Source organism: Dendropsophus ebraccatus, chromosome 9, assembly GCF_027789765.1.
Source record: "Dendropsophus ebraccatus isolate aDenEbr1 chromosome 9, aDenEbr1.pat, whole genome shotgun sequence".
In the NCBI taxonomy this organism is placed as follows: domain Eukaryota; kingdom Metazoa; phylum Chordata; class Amphibia; order Anura; family Hylidae; genus Dendropsophus; species Dendropsophus ebraccatus.
Window position 1 is genome coordinate 13117239 of NC_091462.1, and position 22934 is coordinate 13140172.

The window sequence follows — 22934 nt, forward strand, 5'->3', positions numbered from 1 at the left end:
TGGAGCTGCATTGTAATACCACACGCAACCTGTGCAGGGGTGGCACTGTTTTTAGAAGAAAGCAGCTATATTTTATCTAATCTCAGATAATCCCTTTAAAATGTTCTTGCAGGTTGACAGACTAGACGCAGAGTCATACAGGACAAAATAGTGGACAACCTCCCTGCTTGCCCACTATTCCCAACCTAAAAGTGAAGCTACTGTTTGCCCATATAGCGCCAATCCAATCTCAGAAATGCAGGGGACGCATCACTAAACTATAACGGTGACCCTTAATTTACAGGATTGGTGAGTGTGATCATCAGTAATGTTAATCAAATGGGCAGATAAATTCTAATCACTTAACACTAGGGGGAGCTCACTGCCTCCAGATTAATTACTAAGTACAATGAAGCTTGAATAACTCCATAGGCAATGAGCTCCCCCTAGTGGTGGCTGCAGACTTTTAGAATATTATCAATCAGCTCTATGACTATGAAGGAAAGTAGAGAGTTTGGTGCTCTATACAAACCGTGCTCTATAGGAGAAGCTCTAAAATGGGGTAGAAACTTTATTACACTATTATTTAAAACAAGAAAATTTCAGAAATTAGCAAAAAGAAATAAACCAAAAATGAACAAATCCATCAGTGCATTTTATCTTCCTTTTCTCCTTTGTGGACGCCGTTGATCAGTCTTCTGCTGCAGGATTCAGGATGACCAGCCTGTCTCCCCAGTTACGTCCACCGAACACAACCCTGCTGTGCCGCAGTAATCTGGACGTTCACTACCTGGTACAAGGCAGATACGACGCCAGTGTTTGATGAGTGGTCTGGTTGAACTGTATGTGATACTCGGATTCCCACGGGACTCGGAGCCACTCAATTATGTCTTTCGGTAACGCCGGGTCCTCTGTCCACAGCAGCCAAGCGCTCTCTTTCTGTTGTGTCTATAAGGGGAAGAAAAGCGATCACCAAAAATTCTCCGTTTCAAACAGAATAGCCGTGGCCTACTTGGGGCCACAATATCTTACTAATACTGTTCCCTCCTATCTATTGAGCCAAGTTCACGCTTCTCTTTTCCCCCTTGTAACATCAACACAATTTACAACGTGTAGTACCACCTTTCACCACTGCATGTAACACACTTTTCCATAGATCCCAATGCAACAGCGCCACCGGTTTAAAGTGTAACTGTTGTTTAACTTTTTTTTTTTTTTTTTGCAGAAATCAATAGCACAGGCGATTCTAAGAAACGGTTTGTTAGCCGAAAAATGCATTTTTATCATGAGAAAGCAGTTTGAACCTCTCCCCTCTGTCTTCATTGTTCTCTATGGAGAGGGGAGGGTGGAGGGAGATGAGGCACCAAAACAGGACAACAAAGTTAATTTACAGCTACATCACCAGGCTATCTCCTCTGAGGTCAGCACTGACCTCTCTGACCTCTGAATAGTGGCTTTCACACAGCTCCCACTGTGTAATCCTTTGTTTTCTGCTGCTGACTAATCTCCATCCTCCCCCCTACCCTCTCCATAGGTTACACAGGGCACGTCTGATGTAAACCAGTCGAGATTTCCTGATAATGAGCAGTGAATGAGAGAGAGGAGGGGGGGGGGACCTGGGGAAAGTCTTTTTGAATGCAGATAATGGCAGATTTGCCTAATATACCCAATAAAAAAATTTCTTAAAATCGCCTGGACTATTGATTTCTGCAAAAAACAAAAAACAAAAAAAACATGACAGTGACACTTTAAATACTGCAAAAACGTTGGTGTCTTTGGAATAACGGATCCCACGTGTTCAGCTGTAAGGCCTCGAGCTGCAGCAGGAGCTCCTCCTTACTGTTATAGGACACATCTGATCTCATTGATTGTCACTTGTCACCATCTTTTAGTTATTCCATAGACTCCAAGATGATTGATGACTGATCTTCTTAACCATGACACCTCATCGGCGCCATCACCCCCTCCCCTGACTTTTACAGCTGTATTACTGTAACATGTTCAGGAATTTCACTATATGAGGGGTCGGTCGTCGCCCTTCATAAATCTGAATAGTCTCATATTTTGCCGTTTACGGCTGCAGCTGCTCGGATTCCTCCGGCAGAGTCACAGAGCCTGTCACCGTGTGTGTTACCTATCCTGTCATCACCATGGTGCTCAATAAAAAAAACCTGTGAGACGCAAACTGACCAATCCCATGGATGTGGCCTGAGAAGCGAGTGATGAAGCAGAGCTGAACACCTCACTAACCTGTTGTGTCGCACACATAAAAGCTCAGGCACAAGTCCGTCACATTGCATTTTGCTTGATTTTTTAAGCATTTTGTACCCTTTTTTTTTTTTTTTTTACTGCGATCTGCGCAGTCACAGTAAGAGCTGCCAGAAGGTGAACAAGTCATCCTGTAAGTCAGCAGATCCAGGAAAGATAATTTCTGACACATTAAACATTGTTTTTTTTCTGTGGGTCAGGCTGGGGATCACATGACCCACATGGATGCAGATGTGCTGGGATGAAACATGTCTAGTTATGAATCCTCTTTCTCATTTCATACACATGTACTCTGTGCCCGTCCTCCTCCTTCTTCCATACACATGTACTCTGTGCCCGTCCTCCTCCTTCTTCCATACACATGTACCCTGTGCCCGTCCTCCTCCTCATTTCATATACATGTACTCTGTGCCCGTCCTCCTCCTTCTTCCATACACATGTACCCTGTGCCCGTCTTCCTCCTTATTTCATATACATGTACTCTGTGCCCGTCCTCCTCCTCCTCATTCCATACACATGTACTCTGTGCCCGTCCTCCTCCTCCTCATTCCATATACATGTACTCTGTGCCCGTCCTCCTTCTCATTCCATATACATGTACTCTGTGCCCGTCCTCCTCCTCATTCCATATACATGTACTCTGTGCCCGTCCTCCTTCTCATTCCATATACATGTACTCTGTGCCCGTCCTCCTCCTCCTCATTCCATATACATGTACTCTGTGCCCGTCCTCCTTCTCATTCCATATACATGTACTCTGTGCCCATCCTCCTTCTCATTCCATACACATGTACTCTGTGCCCGTCCTCTTCCTCCTCATTCCATATACATGTACTCTGTGCCCGTCCTCCTTCTCATTCCATATACATGTACTCTGTGCCCATCCTCCTTCTCATTCCATACACATGTACTCTGTGCCCGTCCTCCTCCTTATTCCATACACATGTACTCTGTGCCCGTCCTCCTCCTTATTCCATACACATGTACTCTGTGCCCATCCTCCTTCTCATTCCATACACATGTACTCTGTGCCCGTCCTCCTCCTTATTCCATACACATGTACTCTGTGCCCGTCCTCCTCCTTATTCCATACACATGCACTCTGTGCCCGTCCTCCTCCTTATTCCATACACATGTACTCTGTACCCATCCTCCTCCTTATTCCATACACATGTATTCTGTACCCATCCTCCTCCTTATTCCATACACATGTACTCTGTTCCGGTCCTCCTCCTTCCCATTCCATACACATGTACCCTGTGCTCGTCCTCCTCCTCATTCCATACACATGTACTTTGTTCCCGTCCTCCTCCTTACATCCTATCTATTCTTAATGAGCCTGAAAGGTCTGCGCCCCTCGTGCCAGGAAGGAGGCCAGCATCTTCCCTAATCTGTAGGTGTCCGTCCAGCTGTCAAGATAAAGTAAATAACTGAGTAATAAGGAAGTTTGAGGACTGGGAGGGAGCTGAACACAACAAGCCTATACCAGCCTCAAGGTGCATCCAAATACACTGAGCAATAAAAGGCTCAATGGTGCAACGTGTACCAGCTTTTTCAAAAGATTTTTAAAAACCTGTCTGGTTTGGTTAGATTAACCCTTTAGAGTGTGATATTTGCCAAGAGTCCCCTCCATGGTGCACAGCTGTCTCACGTTTCCTCTACTTCAGGGGGCAGAATCAGGGCCGAGCTGTTTACCAGGAGTGTACATACAAGACTTCCTTTCCCTTACCTGTCTGACCAATCACAAGACGGAACAGCACCTACTCACCTCTGCTATGCCATGACATAGTGCTGTAGATAGTACACTTGACAGGCTGACATGGTGCCACGCAATACACTACTATAGATTCCTTTGGAGGGGAGAAGGGGTCACTGATGCACTAGGTAGGCACATGAGCAGAAATTATTTAAATGGAAAGCTTTGATTCACCTTTCAGGGACAGTGACAGGGTCAAAGTTCACACTTTCCTACACATGGTCCTAGCTAAGCCACGCCCACTTCATGTGCTCCATTATGGCCTTTGTTACTAGAGACAATTTTCCTATCAAGCAGATTGCAGAGAAATGAGACACCTAGTGGCCAAGACCATTAAGGACATACTTGTTCTACTCCCTTATAGACACAGAGGCAGAATTCCTGGAAACTCCATGAAGAGGAGATGGTGCCTCGTACCTCATTGTAGAGCCGGATGCGCAGGTGCAGAGGAGCAGAGTTGAACAAGTGCACCGAGCTGATGTTGCTGATCATCTGCTTCTCTCTGACGGTCACTTTCTCAGAGGTCTGTTTGCTGTCGTCCTCTCCTGAAGGTGGCGCCACATGTAGCCACTGGTGAGTCTCCTCTAGAAGATACATGTGGGTGTAGGTGAGGAGCAGGGACACCGGGGAGGCCATCTTGGCACCCTGAGCCAGCACAGCATGAGACGCCCTGTTACGTGGGGGGTTATTAGCGTTAACACAGGAATCAGCAGCCGCTCCGGAGGCCTCGTCCTCTGAAGACAGAAGAGAAGAAGTAGTGAGGATTAAATCATATCAGGTATAATAGCAGCTACAGGGCAACATCTACCGTCATGTCTGATGTCAGCACCTTATATACACAACTTATCTCAGCAGCAGCAGACTGCTGCAGAACCTCGTAATACACACCTCAGCTGCTGCAGCACCTCATACTACACACCTCAGCTGCTGCAGCACCTCATACTACACACCTCAGCTGCTGCAGCACCTCATCCTACACACCTCAGCTGCTGCAGCACCTCATCCTACACACCTCAGCTGCTGCAGCACCTCATACTACACACCTCAGCTGCTGCAGCACCTCATACTACACACCTCAGCTGCTGCAGCACCTCATACTACACACCTCAGCTGCTGCAGCACCTCATACTACATACCTCAGCTGCTGCAGCACCTCATACTACATACCTCAGCTGCTGCAGCACCTCATACTACATACCTCAGCTGCTGCAGCACCTCATACTACATACCTCAGCTGCTGCAGCACCTCATCATACACACCTCAGCTGCTGCAGCACCTCATACTACATACCTCAGCTGCTGCAGCACCTCATCATACACACCTCAGCTGCTGCAGCACCTCATACTACATACCTTAGCTGCTGCAGAACCTCATCATACACACCACAGCTGCTGCAGAACCTTATCATACACAACTCAGCTGCTGCAGCACCTCATACTACATACCTCAGCTGCTGCAGCACCTCATACTACATACCTCAGCTGCTGCAGCACCTCATCATACACACCTCAACTGCTGCAGCACCTCATCATACACACCTCAGCTGCTGCAGCACCTCATACTACATACCTCAGCTGCTGCAGCACCTCATCATACACACCTCAGCTGCTGCAGCACCTCATCATACACACCTCAGCTGCTGCAGCACCTCATACTACATACCTTAGCTGCTGCAGCACTTCATCATACACACCACAGCTGCTGCAGAACCTCATCATACACAACTCAGCTGCTGCAGCACCTCATCATACACACCTCAGCTGCTGCAGAACCTCATCATACACATCTTAGCTGCTGCAGAACATCATACACACCTCAGCTGCTGTGGCACCTCTTCATACACACATTAGCTGCTGCAGCACCTCATCATACACATCAGCTGCTGCAGAACATCATACACATCTCAGCTGCTGCAGAACTCATCATACACCTCATCTTCTGCAGAACCTCATCCTACGCACCTCAACTGCTGCAGAACCTCATCCTACGCACCTCAGCTGCTGCAGAACCTCACATAGAGAATACGTAAATTTTTGGGGTGTGGAGTCCCTTTGTGAGATATATTTATAAACCCTTTCTGACTAGATCAAGTTAGTCAATAAGAGCCCTGTGCACAGCAGCTTACTATCTAATCACACCTTGTGTAAGCAGCCATTGTGTCAAGGACGACATTGTAACAAGGTAACTTATTTAATAAGAGAGACACATGTCTGGATCAGAACCAACACTGAGAAGACAAAGAGCTGTGTGGGCCAGAAGATGAGCGCTGATAATGGGCACAGATGGCGCAGTGAGGCGGGCGGAGATGGCAGGACTCCTCCGATAACATCACCCACCGCCAGCTGCAGACCTTGACGGAAAATGTCTTACCTCGCATGAAGTACACCAGGGCATAGCAATAGTCAGGGGGGCTGCCCTCTGCAAGGCTATTGGGTAGGAAAGGCCTGTAATGGAGGAGAGATGCAAAGTGAGGTGGGCACAGGTGCTGACAGTGTCTGTTATCTACAGGAGTAGTCCTGAAATGTTCTGCTCTTATTTAAAGGGGTATTCTCATCTCAGCTAATAGAGGTATACTTGTAGGACTTAAGAAAACCTGTCTCCTTCTCCTTATAGGCTGCTTTTTCCCTCCTGGTGTTGACAGCTCTATGTCTAGGTTACCGACCACAGCTCAACTCTAAAAGCAGTAGTGTTTATATGTATGTATGTATAATATTAGTTTGTGCATATATAATACACACAGTGATGTGCGCTGAGACACAGCAGAGATGTCATAAACCAGCAAGTAAGACTACTATTGAGTTGTAGAGGGGTGCCGTTCCAGACATACACTGAATTTCCAGCATGCAGATTTACACGTTATCTTAGAAACACATAGGGGGAGATTTATCAAATATGGTGTAAAGTGAAACTGTCTCAGTCGCCCCTAGCAACCAATCAGATTCCACTTTTCATTCCTCACAGGCTCTTTGGAAAATGGTGGAATCTGATTGGTTGCTAGGGGCAACTGAGCCAGTTTCACTTTACACCATGTTTGATAAATCTCCCCCATTTACGTTGCTATTTTGGCATTTATAATAACCGATACCGTAAAAATAGAGTAAAGAGGTAATAACAAATCCCCAGAACTGAAATCTGTTACTTACCGTAGACGATGCTCCGGAGTAACCTTCTCCTCAGGACTGTACTGTAGAGCGCTCCGATACCGTGGCGGCAGATCTGTCAGAGTATCTGAAGTGACACACCATAATGTTATACATGAGAGATCGCCAAACACTTCCCACAACACCCCGAGCAACCTGACACAGCATCACAGCAAGGTCCTTTCTTCTCATTATCCAGTATAGATATTATACAGCGCTATAACCAAAAATCATGTTATTCTTCTAAGCTCAAGAGTCACGAAGCCTGGGCTGAGCTGCAGCATGCACCCCCTCCTCCCTGCTCAGCATGACTGATGTACAGGGCTCAATGCTGGAAGCCAAGTGGAGAGGGGCAAAGGAGGCGTGCATGCTGCAGCTCAGCTTAGAAAGAAAACATGATTTTAAAACTTTGCAAACAAATACCAACTATCATTGGTTTTATCTTACTGTCCATATTTACAGCTCTGAGCATTACATGGAGTGGACAGTCCCTCTAATAAATTTATTAATGTCTGTGCATACCACTAGGGGAAGCTGTATATGGATTTATCGGTGCGGGAAGGATCCATGTAACATCCTGGACTTTGCTCACCTAGTATGTGCTGGCTGAAGGCTGTGCTGGAGGTGCGGTTTCGGGTCAGTAGAGTGTAGGCGGCATCGGAGGACTCAAAGCCCAGGTGTAAGCATTGTTGCTGGAGGCCGATGTAGAGGTGAGTGAGGGAGGTGATTGCGTAGACCTCCCCCAGCTGCAGCCAGTCACAGGGAGGACCCCTGAAGAAACACACGTCAGTATACAATAACGAGCCATCATGCTAACCCTGATTATCCCCGGCCGTCCCCGCTGTCAGTCTTCACGCTTTCTTTACCTGCCCTCTCCGGTGACCTCTAGGAAATAAATCTTCTGATTGGACACCACAACAAGAGCCCACGACTCCTCCGGCTTCCCAAAGCGAACCACAGGGACCTGAAGAAGAGCAGACAATGAGGGGTGACCCTGCTACAAATCCGATACAGGGCGAGGCGGATAGTCATACAATGGACTCACCTTCATGCAGCACTGGAACTCCTCCATCTCTCCACCAAGGATTTCCATGTCCAGATACAGCTTGAGTCGGTGATCCACCACCCGGAAGTCCAATTGAGGTGACCCTTCTGAGGCTAGGAGCACAGACTTTTTTGGTCATATATATCCTTACAGCACTTCTAGGTGGGGGCATCAATCTCATTGTATAACTTACATGGGCTGACTTGCCAGGTGTTCAGCGTAGGTGGAGGGGTTGCCGTCCTGTACATGTAACTGCCCATCAGGCCGCTGGCGTCTGGGGTGGTGCGTCCATTCAGGATGCTGCCGTCCCCGGTGCAGCTGCTCTCTGTTCCTGAGCTGTCTTCAATCTCCCCAACATAAAAGGACTTTTGCCTCTCAGTCGCAGCGCCATCCGGTGGCTGTACAGCAGGAGCGCCATCAGGTGTATCAACAACTCCATTGTGTTGTGGTGGAGCCAGGATGACATGGAAGCTCCCGCAGGATGGGCAGCCGGCGTTATCTACAAAGGATGGATGGAAAGAGAGTCACCACCTTATAAAGCTAATTCTGTATTTTAATTTATTCATTGTATAATTTAATTTATATAACCTGTAATCTATTTATATATTTAAATAAGTGCTGTGGAATCTGTTGGCGCTATACAAATAAATATTATTATTATTATTATAAACAGTCAGGGGGTACTTGTGCAAATAATAGGACGCTGGTGGCTACCATGGCACCCCCCTCCCATACAAGAGTTCACTGACTAACTGCAATTATATAGGAACCATAATCTTTTTTTGTTGTTAAATAGTAGGGTCACATGATCCCTTTCTGCCAATCAACTGGTATACATCCAGCCTCAAAGTCGTCCATGGGTGAAGCTACATCTCCCATTTTGTAAAGGGGTAGTCCAGCAAAAATATTTTTCTTTCAAATCAACTGGTTTAAAAAAAAAAGTTATATAGATTTGTAATTTACTGCTATTTAAAATCTCCAGTCTTCCAGTACTTATCAGCTGCTGTATGTCCTGCAGGAAGTGGTGTATTTTTTCCAGTCTGACACAGTGCTCTCTGCTGCCACCTCTGTCCATGTCACGAACTGTCCAGAGCAGGAGAGGTTTTCTGTGAGGATTTGCTACTCTTCTGGACAGTTCCTGACACGGACAGAGGTGGCAGCAGAGAGCACTGTAAGACTGGAAAGAATACACCACTTCCTGCAGGACATACGGCAGCTGATAAGTACTGGAAGGTCATCAGGTTAGGCCGATATATGTGTAATGTATACGGCAGGCTTTACAGCTAATATGGAATCCTATAAAATTAGTGCAGCATTACTGGGTGTAATTCAGCTTCTATGTCTGAATGGTGGTGCAACCGCGGGACCACGACTGCAATCAGGATGCAGAATAGTGGATAATATGGGGGCAAAAAAAAAGAGGATTTCCCATTGGACTATCGCAAACAGAGCAGCGGAAAGGTATGGATAAGGAATCAGGGTGTGGAAAGGTCACCTGTGTGGTTGCTGTGGGGCACATCTTTCTCGTTGGTCGCCTGCTTGACGTCCGCACTCACAATGACCCCGCTGCAGTCTTCTTCTTGGCTGAATTCAGTTTTGCACTTAAGACACTGTAACCTGGCGGGGCCTTGTTCGGTGGCAGCCAGGAACCTCACGTTTTCCTCCAGCGCCGGATACAGAAAATTAAGAAGGGTCTAAAACGCAAAAATAGGATATTAGTAGCTGCGGAGGCTTCACATCTATAACTGTGCTGCATGGCATTGTGGGAGTGCTGTACTGTGCCCGGTAATAACACTACATCTCCCACAATGCTCTGCAGCAATGCATATCATACATACAACAGATCCAACAGCAACAAGCAATGAAATAACCTCTCTTCCCTGCATCTTTTTGTGTTCCAATTCCTTTACTCTAGATCTCTGCTTGCTGTCAATAAAGGAAAATGTCTGAAACCAGAGAGAGCCATGACTGATGAAATTATTGGGACATGTAGTTCCCCGGGCTCATGTCATTCATCGAGGTTCATCATTTGGTGTCTGCATGTAAACCATAAGCCATACACCAGGGATGGGGAACCTTGACCCTCCAGCTGTTGCAAAACTATAACTCCCATCATGCCTGGACAGCCAAAGCTAAAGCTTTGGCTGTCCATGCCTTAGATGGGTCCGCTTACTGAGTGCGTGCGAGCGGACAGTCAGATCGGATCAGTGTGAAGGATGGACGTTGCCTGCAGCGTAAAACTTTCAAACAATCCTTAAATTTGAAGTTAAAAATAAGAAGAAAGGTCAAGAGTTAAAAATGCTAATTCTGCACAGGGAATGGGATATCATGTTAGGACTGGTCAGCATGTGAAAACCATCATATTCCCAAAGAGGAAATGTGCAGCTTTGAACTTCAGCTGAGCTCAGTGATGTGGTCGGACATGTCGCTGCCTGCGCTCCCATCACACAGAAGAGACAGGAGACATCAGCTCTGCTCTGTGCCGCAGAAAGGTACAAGGAAAATAAAGATCATGCTGTGTCAGGTCTAAACAGGACGGCCCTATTAATCCACAGGAGTCAGTCAACAATTCTGGAATGTAAGAAGTATGTGCCTCTCCGACCATCACTGCACAAGCTATATATAGAATTCAATTTCAAGTTGAGTCACTGTGCACAAGAATATAATTACTATAATACTACCCCCTATATACAAGAATAGAACTACTATAATACTGCTCCTATATACAGGAATATAACTACTATAATACTGCTCCTATATACAGGAATATAACTACTATAATACTGCTCCTATATACAGGGATATAACTACTATAATACTGCTCCTATATACAAGAATATAACTACTATAATTGCGAGGAGGAGAAACAGCTGACCCGCACCACCAAACAGTAATCCAGTGTCTATGGATCTGCGGACATGAATATGCAGGATACACCGCGATATGAACGGCTGGGCGCCGGGGGTGCAAGACGATGAGGGAGTAATACGCTGTGTATAAGGTAGATGAAGACAGCACTCACCCGGTATAAGACAGCTCAGTTTATTCCATGTATCGCTGGTGGCAGGGAGGGAGAGGTGAGGACGCGCACTGGGACGGCCGTTTCGGGGACACGCCCCCTTTGTCGACCAGGTTACCTGGTCGACAAAGGGGGCGTGTCCCCGAAACGGCCGTCCCAGTGCGCGTCCTCACCTCTCCCTCCCTGCCACCAGCGATACATGGAATAAACTGAGCTGTCTTATACCGGGTGAGTGCTGTCTTCATCTACCTTATACATAACTACTATAATACTGCCCCTATATACAAGAATATAACTACTATAATACTGCCCCCTATATACAGGAATATAACTACTATAATACTGCTCCTATATACAGGAATATAACTACTATAATACTGCTCCTTATATGCAAGAATATAACTACTATAATACTGCTCCCTGAATATAACTACTATAATACTGCTCCCTATATACAAGACTATAACTACTATAATACTGCTCCTATAAACAAGAATATAACTACTATGGTATAATACTTTGGTACATTTTAGCTAACTGGGGGTGCGGTCAAAAAAAGTGAGTTTGCAGTGAAACGTAACATACGAGTTTGTGACAACCATATTTAACTGCCAGTAAAAATAATAAACAGTGAAATCTTTAGTCTCCGGGTCCCGGCTCACTGACGCCCCCGTCAGCCAATCACAGAGCTGTCCCCCGGCTGTCACTACATTCTCACAGCAGAATGAAAGTCTTTGCGGGAACGTAGGACCATAGACTGTAATGTAACTGGATTTGTTGTGAAATTCTGTGTAAATGCAGTGTAAAGTACTGTATATCAGCAGCATCACAGGTAGAGCAGGAGATGGCGGTCTGGCAGTTTTCCTATCTGCAGGACATGCCCCCTCTCGCCTTCCCCTCAGAATAACACGGTGATGAAGCAGAATTAGTTTGGACGCATGGAGCATGTGCGGATAAGCACCGGCCTCACTTACATTCCCGCACCTGACAGCCTGATGCAATGTTTCACATATAATCTCAGTGGAGCAGCTGGTTATCGCCCACATGGCGGTATTTTTTTTTCTCTGCTTCTCTACCTTTGGAGAATCCAGCAGCAGAAATGATCTGGAGCATTTTCCTACTTAACCCCTTCGTGACTGAGCCCATTGGTGCCAGGATGTCCGGGTCAAATTAGTGCAATGTTCCTCCCCGCCTTCTAAGAGCCATAGCCCTTTTATTTTTCCACCTACAGGGCTGGTTGGGGTGTCATTTTTGCCCTATGATCTGTAGTTTTTACGAATATCATATTGGTGTAAAAGAAAATTTTTTAATTCCCCCCCCCCCCCCTCCCGTTTACCGTGCGAGAACAATAATGTTATATTTTAAATCGATCAGACAATTCTGCACGATACTATATGTAATATGTTTATTAATTTATTTTTACATATTTTTATAATTGGCACAGAGGTATTTTAAACTTTTATTGGCAGGGGGTTTATAAGGTTTTTTTATTATATACTTTTAAAGACTTTTATTTATTTTTTTTAACACACTTTTATTCACTGTAAAACATGCAATCATTACATTGCATATAATGATCTATGCTATGCCATAGCATAGATCAGTGTTATCGGCGATCTGTGCGTAGAGCCTGCCTGAGAGAAGACTCTATACACAGATGGACGGTCTGACAGCACGGAGGTAAGTGACTCATCCCCGCCTGTCGGTACAAGTGATCAGGACCTCTGCAGCATGGCTGCGGGGGCTCCCCATCAGTCAGTGACAGGTGCTTGTCCTGTCACTGACTACCTTAAATGCAGCAATCGCTATAGATTGCGGTGTTAAAGGGGTTAATGACAGGCAGCTGCGAGACCACATTATCTCTGGTCCCTGACACACTGAAGTGCACACTGCAGCACTCCTGCACACATCAAAAGCCCCTGAAGTTAGGAACGTATATATACATTCCCACTGCATGGGGCATGTGCAGCAGGAACATATATATATACGTATGGCTGACGTGAAGGGGTTAATAAAGCTCCGATCCTCCGATTAGTAAGTACTGGGCACTCACAGACTTTTAGCCATCACTGGAAGGAAATCTGAATACAACATTATATGGCTCCTATTATCCTGAACAGAAGCAGTGTTATGATGGTGCCCCTAGTGGCCAAGCAAAAGAATTAGAAAAACATGGCGGCTTTCTCCCAGATACAAAGTCTTTGGTTTGTGTCTGGTTTTGCACCTCAGTCCCATTGAAGTGAATACAGCTGAGCTGCAATACCAGACATGTAATACAGAAGACCCGGCACTCACCAAGTATGTCCTTCTAGTTTATTATAGTGCAGGTGACATCGGGTACATACAGTACATACACTTACATCTACTAAGCAATACCACACATAACCTGCAGACAAGCGTGGTGCTGTTTTGGAAAGAAAGTCGCCATGTTTTCCAATTGCGAACAACCTTGGATTATTCACCAATTTTTTTTTCTTTGAAATAAACTAGTGACAGAAATTTGTGATTTATTTCTACTAAAAAAATCTCAAGTCTTCCACTACTTATCAGCTGCTGTATGTTCTGCAGGAAGTGGTGTATTCTGTCTGTATTCCAGTCTAGAGAGCAGGAGAGGTTTTCTTTGGGGATTTTCTGCTGCTCTGGACAGTTCCTGACATGGACAGAGGTGGCAGCAGAGAGCACTGTGTCACACAGGAGAGAATACACCACTTCCTGCAGGACATACAGCAGCTGATAAGTACTGGTGATTTTTATTTTTTTAGTAGAAGTAAATTAGAAATCTTTGGCACTTTCCTTCACTAGCTCATTTGAAAGATTTTTTTCTTGGGTGGTGAACCCTTAAGAGTGGCGTTTACCTTTACAGAGATGTCTTTGGTATTGTCCAGCACTACGTAGCTCACACTCTGCTTGTCCTCACACATGGAGTGGAAGCTCAGCGTCAGCAATGGCAGCTCTTGTTCTTCTCCCTGTACAAAAACAGATTGTGAACATGTAACTCTACACGCCGAGAGCTTAGCCACCTTCTTCTTTCCTGCGGCCACTAATTCCACACCATTCCACACATGGGAGCTGCTCCGTAACAAGTCAGGTCACTGCGCCAGCATCACATGACCAGGACAGATTTCTTTCCTATACGGTCGAGAATTGTGGCAGCCATCTTGTTTCACCCCTGGCACTGTGTATGAATCTTCACCATCAGACCATGTACTCACGTCCCAGTTCCACTGTGTGGTTGTAGTCTTGATGTCCCGCAGGCTCCGCAGCTCTCTCTTGACAATCACCCGTCCACGCTGCAGGTCGATCTCTAGGAGATAGTGTCGGGTCACGCGCAGGAAGATCCACGGCCAGTCATGGTTACGCGGCTTTCCATCCACCACAGGAACAACGGTCACCGGGGAGCAAAGGCCATCTGGTGAAAAGTAATATGTCAGACAGGGACGAGGAGGAGTCTGGTGCCCATGGGAGAAGAGTATAGATGAAGACGGGTGCCTATAGATGAAGACGGGTGCCTATAGATGAAGACGGGTACCTAAAGGTGAAGACGGGTGCCTATAGATGAAGACGGGTGCCTAAAGATGAAGACGGGTGCCTATAGATGAAGACGGGTGCCACAGGCGACCATGGGCGGCTACAGGCGACCACCGATGGCTACAGGAGACCACGGGAGGCCACAGACGACCACTGCGACCACGGGTGGCTACAGGCGACCACCGGTGGCTACAGGGAGGAATCTAGCACTGGACTATGTGTGTTTACAGTTCCTTTCCTGGGAACCACTGGGTGCCAGTCCATCACTGAACATTATGTCTCACCTTCTATGACTTCCTCCTCTTCCTCCTTTCTGCCCTTCTCCGGCCGCTGCCACAGTCCATCCTCCAGAACATCCTCGATCCTTTCTATCAAGGCATCAGCAGCTGCCATGGAGTTCCCCTCCAGGCCGGCTGGCTTGACCGAGCCAGGACTTGAGATGTCACGGACATGGGATTTGGCGTCTGCTCTGATGCTTGTTTGCAGGATTGCGGGAGAGGACAGGGCCATAGTAATGGGTGGGGACTGCCTGGCGGAGTCAGGACTGTTCTTTGTGGGGTAGTCTTTACTGAGTTCATTCTCCAGGTGTGGCCGGTACTGCAGCCAGTTTACACCGAACTGCTCCCGAAAGCTGTCTGTGCGCTCAATGTCCTTCTGGTGCTGCAGGACCGTGGCTGAAATGAACACAGGGCATTAGCCGCCATCTTGCTTTGCTTAAAGAATGTGCAGCATTATACAACTACAGATAGATACAGGAGATGGATATAAGGGAGAGATAGATAGATAGATAGATAGATAGAGACAAACAAGTGATGTAGTTTGTACTGACCTACTGGTTGGCTCCGCTGTTCACATTCGCTGTCACTGCGCTCAGAGATGCTCGCTCTGCGGACTTTAACCTGCCATAGTCAAGCAAGAAAAAACATTACCAGATTTCCTCCAGAAATTATTAAAGCTTAAAGTGGTTGTCCAATAAAAATGTTTTTCTTTGAAATCAACTGGTGTCAGAAAGTTATATAGATTTGTAATTTACTTCTATTTAAAAATCTCAAGTCTTCCCGTACTTATTAGCTGTTGTATGTCCTGCAGGAAGTGTTGTTTTATTTACATTCAGAAACAGTGCTCTCTGGTGACATCTCTGGCGGAGTCAGGAACTATCCAGAGCAGTTGCAAATCCCCATAGAAAATCTTGTTTCTAAACATGTTAACTATACTGTTGGCACTAAAGTCAGTGCTTATAGACTTTCTCTTTTGTAATTTGTTCTTAAAAAACCTAATAAAAACATTGAACCAGAAAACCTCTCCTGCTCTGGACAGTTCCTGTCTTGGTCAGAGATGTCAGCAGAGAGCACTGTTTCTGAATGTAAATAAACAACCCTTCCTGCAGGATATACAGTAGCTTATAAGTAAGGGAAAACTTGAGATTTTTAAATATAAGTCAATTACAAATCTAAGTTTCTGACACCAGTTGATTTAAAAGAAAATAATTTTCACTGGACAACCCCTTTAAAGTAATTTGCAAAAAGTTTTGACAAGTCATCACTGCTGAGACCCAATGCAATCATAAGGTACAGAAGAATTTAAAAAATTTAAGTTTTGCTTTAAAGAGATTTTCCAGTTGTAGGTTAACCCCTTAAAGCATTACTGTCATTTGAAGCAACTTCTGATGTATCATCTGACCAAAAGTTACTGATTGTACAAGGTCTCACTCCTGAGATCTATGGTGATCCCGAGATGCAGCACGGCAGCATGCTTCACTCCCCGGCCAGCAGGTCTTCAGATATGATTGACAGCCGAGGAGAGACGTACGCTTCTGCAGGAGTGAAACCCTGTGCAATCAGTAACTTCTGACAAGGCAGTAACATGGGATTTTTGTTTTTATTTCTTCTATCTACTCAGAGCCATATCTCTTATTATTCCACCTACAGAGCCAAACGGATCCAGACCCTTCATTTTATGTGAAACCGGTTGGTTTTATGCCATTCACTTTGCGGCAAAACTGACATGTTATCTTTATTCTGCGAGTCAGATATTCATATAGTTTTTTGCTGTGTTTTACTAAAGTGAAAGTGAAATTCTACTATTCTGCCGGAGACACAACAGTGTCATATACTTACCTGTCCCGCTTCACCGCAGCTGCCGGTTCCTGGGCCGCCCGATCTCTGCTTCAGTCATCGTTTTGACAACATCCAGTGGCGTGCTGCTCCCACAGTAAATAGCCGTGCAGCATAGGGTATAGCACAGCATAGGGTATAGCACAGCATAGAGTATAGCACAGCATAGAGTATAGCACAGCATAGAGTATAGCAAAGCATAGAGTATAGCAAAGCATAGAGTATAGCACAGCATAGAGCGGCCATTTCCAGTGGGAGCGGCACATCAGCAGATGTTGTCAAAAGAAAGAGCAGGCAGCCTGGGAACCGGCAGCTGCAGCGCGGCGGGACAGGTAAGTATAAATACAGTGTTGTGTCCCCCGCAGCTCCGGCAGAACTGTGGATTTTTAGTTTATGTCAGAGAACCCCTTTAAAAAAAGTAGTCCGAAGTATATTAATAATTTAACAGCAAGTGGGGCAGGGGGGAACAAAATAAACAAACAATCTGTAACTACCTCTCCCTGTACATTTACAGCGCCGTGCCCCACGTTCCAGGACCCCTGCCGGAACTAGTTTTCCCGAGTTCTGATGTCTTCACAGGGAAAGTACCAGAGTCCCGCCACAGTGACCGATTGGTTGAGGAGGCAATCCATCAGCCGAGTCGTGACATAGCAGGATAAGGGGATCCTGGAGCCCAGCAGAAGTCCTGGGGCGGTAAGGCGGTGCTGTGGAACCTCCATGTAATTCCTGTGCATTATCCCACCTATCTTCAGAAGGCTGGGGTTAGGGTACTATTACACAGAGCGATAATTGGCCAAATAAGCCCTATACAGCCGATTATCATTCCGTTTAATAAACACAACGATCAGCTGATGATCGTTGTCATCGGCTGATCGTTGATATAGGTTTGGACCTATAAATTGTTGGGCGCCGAATGCGCATTGCTACATGTAATAGCGGTGCATGGCGGCGGCTGATGATATGCAAAGTGCAAACATTACCTGTAAAGACAGAAAGATGGTCGGCACTCAACAAGGGTCTCTTGAAATGAGGTGTGGTGTTCTTGTTTGGCTGTATGCCACTCTAGGAGCACGTGAGATCCCTGGACCCAAGGGCATCCAAATGCAGATAAACACAATGATTTTCTCCAGCTCACTTAAAATTCAATTCTTTATTCGTATATAGTTAAAAGGCCTTTTAACTATATACAAATAAAGAATTGAATTAAGTGAGCTGGAGAAAATCATTGTGTTTATCTGCATACATTACCTATCCAGGCTGCAGGGCTCCTCTCCCTCTGTGCTTCTCACCGGGTCCCGCGCGCTTCAGCTTCAGAGCGGCCTGTCTGAGCTGACAGGCCGCTCAGCCAATCACAGGCTGGGACCGCCGCGGCCAGTGATTGGCTATGCGGCCTGTCAGCTCAGACAGGCCGCTCTGAAGCTGGAGCGCGCGGGACCCGGTGAGAAGCACAACGCAAGAGGAGCCCTGGAGCATGGATAGGTAATGTATACAGTTTAAACAAGGGTGGCAAGGACATCGGTAACAATGTCCCTGCAGCCCTTGTTAAACAATTATCGGGCCGTGTAATAGAGCCAGTAAACAAGCGCCGATGTAGCAGCTACATCGGCGCTCGTTTACAGTTATCATCGGGCCCCCATTGGCCCGTGTAATACTACACTTACATTGCTGGGGACTATGTTAGCACAATATAAACAGCAGAACACACAGAGCTGCCAACTATATAAAGGGAAACTTTCACCAGAAGTAAAGCAGACGCCTTATCTCCACCTATATCACAAGCATGTGCAGCTAAGGTGACAACTTACAGCCTATAGACCAAAGGGCAACAGCAGTGACCTGTGACCTGCTGGAGCAGTATCTGGGTAGAACAGGACAAGGATGCAAATAAACTAAAGAAGAGTTCCATTAAAGGGGTTAAAATTTTTATTTCAAATCAACTGGTCCCAGCAAGTGCCAGAGATTTGTCATTTACTTCTATTAAAAAATCTCAAGCCTTTCGGTACTTATCAGCTGCTGTATGTCCTGCAGGAAGTGGTGTATTCTTTCCAGTCTGACACACTGCTCTCTGCTGCCACCTCTGTCCATGTCAGGAATTGCCCAGAGCAGCAGAAAATCCCCATAGAAAACCTCTCCTGCTCTGGACAGTTCCTGACATGGACAGAGGTGGCAGCAGAGAGCACTGAGTCAGACAGGAAAGAATACACCACTTCCTGCAGGACATACATTAGCTTATAAATACTGGAAGACTTCAGCTTTTTAATAGAAATAAATTATAAATCTCTGGCACCAGTTGATTTTAATAAAAAAAATTGGGGGGGGGGGGGGGGAACTATCCCTTTAAGGAGATACAACAAGTGCCAATGGTTTCAGCAGACTTGTCCAACAACGAGTTTATGTTAATTTAACTATATCGGCTGGAGTGTTTCTATTACCGCATCATATATTTATGTACTGGTATAAAGCCTTATAGTTATATGTACCTTGGACTTCTTCCGCGGGAGGCGTTTGACGGTGACTTTCTCAGGTGCAGAGCAGCTGTCGGTCAGTTCCCCAGTACAGGAACTCTCCGTTGTGGAATTATAGGGCTGAGGAACGACAGGCTTCTCCTTGAACGTGGGTGGGCTCTGTCGGGAGGGAAAGGTTGATATGTAAAGGACTTCACAAAGTTTTACCCTACATGTTAGTATAGTAACATCACTGTGCCGATACACTGGAAACATATGCGGTAATCTGCTCTCATTGCTATGTATCCTGCTGGGCTTGTGCTTATACAAGTAACTAATATAAAGAAGCAGAGCAGCAGTGTAAAGCAGGGGGAACAGATCACTGAGACGGGGGGGGGGATTTCAGACTCTAATACATAATGCAGCCACTGATCCTAACTTTGAACACTTTGTCCTGCCTGGTCATACTGATAGCCTATCCCTAATCCACACAGCTCACCACAGTCTCCGGTTCAGATAGCGGCTTCCCGTCCAGTAAAACCTGATAACGCAAAACAGGAACGATTAGTGTAAAGCTTTCACTGGGTCCTGTGAGATGACGGACGTCTCCGGAGCAGCACTCACCTTGTCCGAGGCTTTAGGGGACAAGTGCTGGGCTGCAAGCAGTCGATAGTATCTATGGAAATACATTGGATTCCCCTTCAGAAAAATCTAAAAAATACAAAATACGGCACGTCTCTTTAAATGACGGGACTCTGTCTGCTCACAGCCACCACCGGGCTGCGGGGGATCACTGCACATAGGGCAATGTACCCTGACCCACTATTGACCAGAAAGGATTTGGGATTGCCCCAGGTCACAATCTATCCCAGATTGTAGGAAAATGAACAGTGTTCCATATGGCGGTATGTTATGCCTCTACACTGCACATTACCTCCCGCAGTTTTTTCAGCTGAGCTAATCCCGTAAGCTGCGAGGGCTCCACCAGAAGATTATAGGACAGGTCCAGGTGCTGCAGGTTGTACAGGTTTTCCAGCCCTGTAGAAATAAAACACAATTCAAAACCTTCCCCCACTATAAGACCGGGCAGTATACTGGCAGCTCGCAGAGGCACTGACCGCTGGTGCTGGACAGCTGGTTGTGTCTGAGGATGAGGGTGTGCAGCTGGGCAGAGGACTGGACGCTCAGCTCCGGCACAGACGTCAGGAGGTTGTAGCCCAGGTTCAGGTATCGAAGCTCAGAAAGCACCTAAAACAATAGGGAGGTAAGAGAAAGGTGAGCAAACAGGAGCGGCCTATAGAGACCATTGTGACCATCCCCCGAGATAACAACCCCCAGAGCACACAATACTGTCTGACCCCTGAGAGAACACAAAACCCACAACCCCCTCCCCAAACAACACTATCTAAAGGCCCTATTCCATGGAACAATTATCGGCCATATTTGGCCGATATCAGCTCTTACGGCCAATAATCGTCCCGTGGAATAGAAGGCAACGATCAGCCGACATGGTTCATGTCATCTGATCATTGCAGTCATTTGTTTTTCATCATGTTGAAAAACAAATGACTCAAATAGCAGCGATCTGCTGCTGTCGCTCTGTGGAATAGGAGCAGCAGCAGCAGACCGCCACTAACCTCTATGGGCTGCCCGGACGATCTAGTGATCTACCGGGCAGCCCCCTCGCAGCTCCCCGCCCCCCCCCCCAGACTCACCCGTTCACTGCCGACACATGGAATAGCGGCGTCAGTGAGCGGGGAACGAGAAGCAAACAAGCACTGACAGCACTCGTGTGCTCCTCCAGTCGGCCCGTGGAATAGGGCCTTAGGTCCCGTTCACACAGAGCAAGAATGGCGGAATTGAATGCCACCAGCCTCCGTGTCATAATGACAGTGAACGCACCTTCCATAGACTGTCATTATGACACTGGCGGCATTCCGCCGTTCTGGCTCTGTGTGAACGGGCTTTAAGGGTCCTACTGCACAGGCAGACTGCTGCCTGATCAATTTAGTAAACAAGCACCTCTCTGCTTGTTTCCTGGACCTATTAGACAGCCCGATAATCGAGCAGTAAGGGCTGCATGGACATCGTTAGCGACGTGCATGCAGACCTTGCCCAAACACCTGACACATTACCTCTCCCCACTCCCGTCTTCTCTACTGTGCTCAGATGCTGTAGCCACCGGGATGGGAAAGCTGCGGAGCACAGGAGAGAAGACCGGAAGCGGGGAGAGGTAAGGTATGAGGTGTTTGGACTATCGTCAGCCACACATCGCTATTACACGTATTACACATATTTTAGGTCCAAACCTAAACCAACGATCAGCCAATAATCGTTGTCATCGGCTGATGGTTCTCTCTTTTACACAGAGTGATAATCGGCCTGATTTGAACAATTATTGCTTGGGTAATAGGGCCCCAAACCTCAAGATAACACAAGACCCCCCTGAGCAAACAACACTCTCTAAACCCCAAAAGCACACAACACCTTCTCACATCCAAGAGCAAACAACATTCTTAGGTCTAGAATACACAGCATCCACTGACCCCTGAAAACACACGGCATCCTGTAACACCCCCCTCCCAAAGAGCACACAACACACACTGACCCCCCTGAGAGAACACTACACCCTCTCACCCCCGACAGCACACAACACCCTCTCACCCCCGACAGCACACAACACCCTCTCACCCCCGACAGCACACAACACCCTCTCACCCCCCTGAGAGTACACTACACCCTCTCACCCCCCCGGCAGCACACAACACCCTCTCACCCCCGACAGCACACAACACCCTCTCACCCCCGACAGCACACAACACCCTCTCACCCCCCTGAGAGTACACTACACCCTCTCACCCCCCCGGCAGCACACAACACCCTCTGACCCCCCGGCAGCACACAACACCCTCTGACCCCCCCGGCAGCACACAACACCCTCTGACCCCCCTGAGAGTACACTACACCCTCTCACCCCCCCGGCAGCACACAACACCCTCTGACCCCCCCGGCAGCACACAACACCCTCTCACCCCCGACAGCACACAACACCCTCTCACCCCCGACAGCACACAACACCCTCTCACCCCCCCGGCAGCACACAACACCCTCTGACCCCCCCCGGCAGCACACAACACCCTCTGACCCCCCCGGCAGCACACAACACCCTCTGACCCCCCCCGGCAGCACACAACACCCTCTGACCCCCCCGGCAGCACACAACACCCTCTCACCCCCCGACAGCACACAACACCCTCTGACCCCCCCGGCAGCACACAACACCCTCTCACCCCCCCCCCCCGACAGCACACAACACCCTCTCACCCCCGACAGCACACAACACCCTCTCACCCCCCCGGCAGCACACAACACCCTCTCACCCCCGACAGCACACAACACCCTCTGACCCCCCGACAGCATACAACACCCTCTGACCCCCCGACAGCACACAACACCCTCTGACCCCCCGACAGCACACAACACCCTCTGACCCCCCCGGCAGCACACAACACCCTCTCACCCCCCCGACAGCACACAACACCCTCTCACCCCCGACAGCACACAACACCCTCTCACCCCCCCGGCAGCACACAACACCCTCTCACCCCCGACAGCACACAACACCCTCTGACCCCCCGAC

General features: G+C 47.3%; 1 protein-coding gene across 1 annotated transcript in view; it reads right to left on the reverse strand.

The window, feature by feature from the left end:
- Positions 1 to 532: 532 nt before the first annotated feature.
- STK11IP (serine/threonine kinase 11 interacting protein) overlaps positions 533 to 22934 on the reverse strand; it is a 31751-nt gene continuing 9349 nt past the window's right edge. Inside the window, exons 8-25 of the mRNA XM_069982594.1 lie at positions 20413 to 20542; positions 20229 to 20332; positions 19919 to 20005; positions 19794 to 19835; positions 19331 to 19474; positions 15566 to 15635; positions 15021 to 15410; positions 14421 to 14617; positions 14064 to 14174; positions 9685 to 9883; positions 8383 to 8688; positions 8190 to 8302; positions 8011 to 8108; positions 7737 to 7915; positions 7148 to 7232; positions 6375 to 6448; positions 4421 to 4737; positions 533 to 927 (exon numbers count right to left, since the gene is read on the reverse strand). Of these exons, the coding sequence (XP_069838695.1) occupies positions 766 to 927; positions 4421 to 4737; positions 6375 to 6448; positions 7148 to 7232; positions 7737 to 7915; positions 8011 to 8108; positions 8190 to 8302; positions 8383 to 8688; positions 9685 to 9883; positions 14064 to 14174; positions 14421 to 14617; positions 15021 to 15410; positions 15566 to 15635; positions 19331 to 19474; positions 19794 to 19835; positions 19919 to 20005; positions 20229 to 20332; positions 20413 to 20542 (2808 nt within the window). The 3' untranslated portion in view covers positions 533 to 765. The remainder of the gene's footprint in view (positions 928 to 4420; positions 4738 to 6374; positions 6449 to 7147; positions 7233 to 7736; positions 7916 to 8010; positions 8109 to 8189; positions 8303 to 8382; positions 8689 to 9684; positions 9884 to 14063; positions 14175 to 14420; positions 14618 to 15020; positions 15411 to 15565; positions 15636 to 19330; positions 19475 to 19793; positions 19836 to 19918; positions 20006 to 20228; positions 20333 to 20412; positions 20543 to 22934) is intronic.